The sequence below is a fragment of the Coffea eugenioides genome, chromosome 8, assembly GCF_003713205.1.
Source record: "Coffea eugenioides isolate CCC68of chromosome 8, Ceug_1.0, whole genome shotgun sequence".
In the NCBI taxonomy this organism is placed as follows: domain Eukaryota; kingdom Viridiplantae; phylum Streptophyta; class Magnoliopsida; order Gentianales; family Rubiaceae; genus Coffea; species Coffea eugenioides.
The window spans coordinates 19,401,353-19,403,441 of NC_040042.1; the positions used below are offsets into that span (position 1 = coordinate 19,401,353).

Here is a 2,089-nt window from a genome sequence, read left to right on the forward strand (position 1 = left end):
ACACTGTCGGATGACGAGAGATTTCAATACATCCCGGAACTAAAGCAAAAGGGTTTGACCACTACACAATACGAAGACTGGGTAAGAAGATCCGCTGCGCAAGAAATTCAAGATGAGTCAGCTGAGGAGGTGAAAAGGTTGAAAGCCATTGTCGAAGCAAAGGATAAGGAAATTCTGCAGTTAAGTAAGTCTGTCGAAACATACAAAGGGATAGCAGAGCAACACAAGCAATTGTACGAAAATGAACGAGGAAAGCGTCAAGAGCTGAAAAGGAAATGCAGAGAATTGTATGACCAAACTGAACGTGTTAGAATTCCATATGCTAGGGAAACAAAGGACTCTGTATTAGATAGGTTCAGAAGTTTTGGCAATCTTGTACGGAATCGTCTTCGTGACATGATGTAAATATTGGCAAGTTTATCAATGAAAGCGATTTTTCTTTTGCACTCATTTGGAATTGTTGTCAAAAACAGGTTTGTGTTACGGGTCCCATTTCGAAGGTGTTGCATCATGCTAGGCCTACCCTTGGCACAAAAGGGGTCCCCCCGTAGGACATGCATCTGAATTGTTTGAACAATCACTAACTCATGTCGTTTTCTTTTTCTTTGTTTTGTTTTTTTTTTGAAAAAGTTAAGCCAGGCTAAATCTAAAAGCCGAGCCATTTCAAAATTCTCAGGTAATATTTAAACATAACTTCTCGTCGAAACCCCATCATAACGCGATCCCGAAGTAAAGCCCAAAGGAATCGTGTAGACATGAGTACTCAGCCAGAATCGTCTGATAAGACCACTGCAACTACCCAGCCGGAAGCCGCAAGTCCCGGGGTTCAGTTGACTAAATTACTTATCAAATTTAGGGAAATGGCGTTTGAGATGGCCGCCCAAAAGAAGTTGATTAACGAGCTCATTAGTAGTGGAGTGCAGCCCGAGCCTCCGTCCATCAGACAACCGGAATCCGAACCATTTGTCATTCCCCCAATTCAAACTACTTTTGAGGGAGTTTTCAACCCGCAATATACTTACACTCAAAATCTTCCGTTCTATCCTCTCTATGGGCAAGGGTATCAGCCTCAAGGTGGTCAAGGTGGTCCGAGCATGCCTCCAGATCCACAAGCTTTTTATCAGACTACCACAGAGCCTGTTGTGCCAGAGCACACTGTTCAAACTAAGCCGGAAGTGGGAGAGCCGTCTGCCCCGGTTGATATGAAGTTACTTAAGCGGTTGGATCGTTTCGATGAGTTCATCAGAAAAAACCAAGGTTTAAGCAAGCAAGGGGTGTTAGACTACGATGATCTGTGCCTGTTTCCAAATGTACAGCTGCCCGTGGGATCCAAGACCCCGAAGTTCAATAAATATGATGGTACGGACAATCCTAAGACACACTTGCGTTTGTTTGCCAACAAGTTGGGCAGACCAGTGGATGATGAAAACTTGCCATTAAGGTTATTTCCAGAGAGTCTAGAAGGCGACGCCCTTATTGGTATTCAAACTTAAAACCGGAGGAGATGAAGACCTGGCTTGATCCGTCCAACGCCTTTATCAGACAGTACGAGTATAACTGCGAGTTAGCACCGACCAGAACTATTTTGGAAGGCACGAAGAGGCGACCATCTGAAGATCATAAGACATACGCCAAAAGATGGAGAAAGATAGCTGCCAAGGTTGAGCCTCCGATGACCGAAGATGAAATTATTCGCACCTTTATAAAGGCGCGTGATCCTCCATACTTTGAAAAAATTTTCCGTATGACTGGGTGCACATTTGCTGCGATTGTGAATAAACTCGAAAAGTATGATGATTTTGTGAGAGTCGGAAAAATTGTCAACGTCTCTGCCCTAAAATCGCAAGTAGAAGCTTTGCAAGGGCAAGGGAGCAGTGGAAAGAAGTCTCAGTTTAAAAAGAAAGAGGGGGAGGCAACTTTTATCTGGAACCAGAACCCTTCACCCAAACCCCGATACCAACCTAATCTGACCTACCAACCACATTACCCTTATTATTCAAACCCGCACCATGTATATACTACCAATATCCACCACCCTCGACCTCGCTCAAGCTATCCTAATCCACCTGTAGCCCCTTTTCAAATTTCT

The 2,089-nt window shown here is 43.9% G+C and overlaps 1 protein-coding gene across 1 annotated transcript; it reads left to right on the forward strand.

Moving 5' to 3' along the window:
• Positions 1–860: 860 nt before the first annotated feature.
• On the forward strand, positions 861–1,493 carry LOC113780375. The gene has a single exon (XM_027326181.1). It carries the CDS (start codon positions 861–863, stop codon positions 1,491–1,493), a length of 633 nt encoding a protein of 210 aa, XP_027181982.1.
• The last annotated feature ends 596 nt before the right edge of the window (positions 1,494–2,089 follow it).

Excerpts from the sequence above, each read along its gene's own strand:
- LOC113780375 (XM_027326181.1), top strand. The coding sequence starts at position 861 with ATGGCGTTTGAGATGGCCGCCCAAAAGAAGTTGATTAACGAGCTCATT.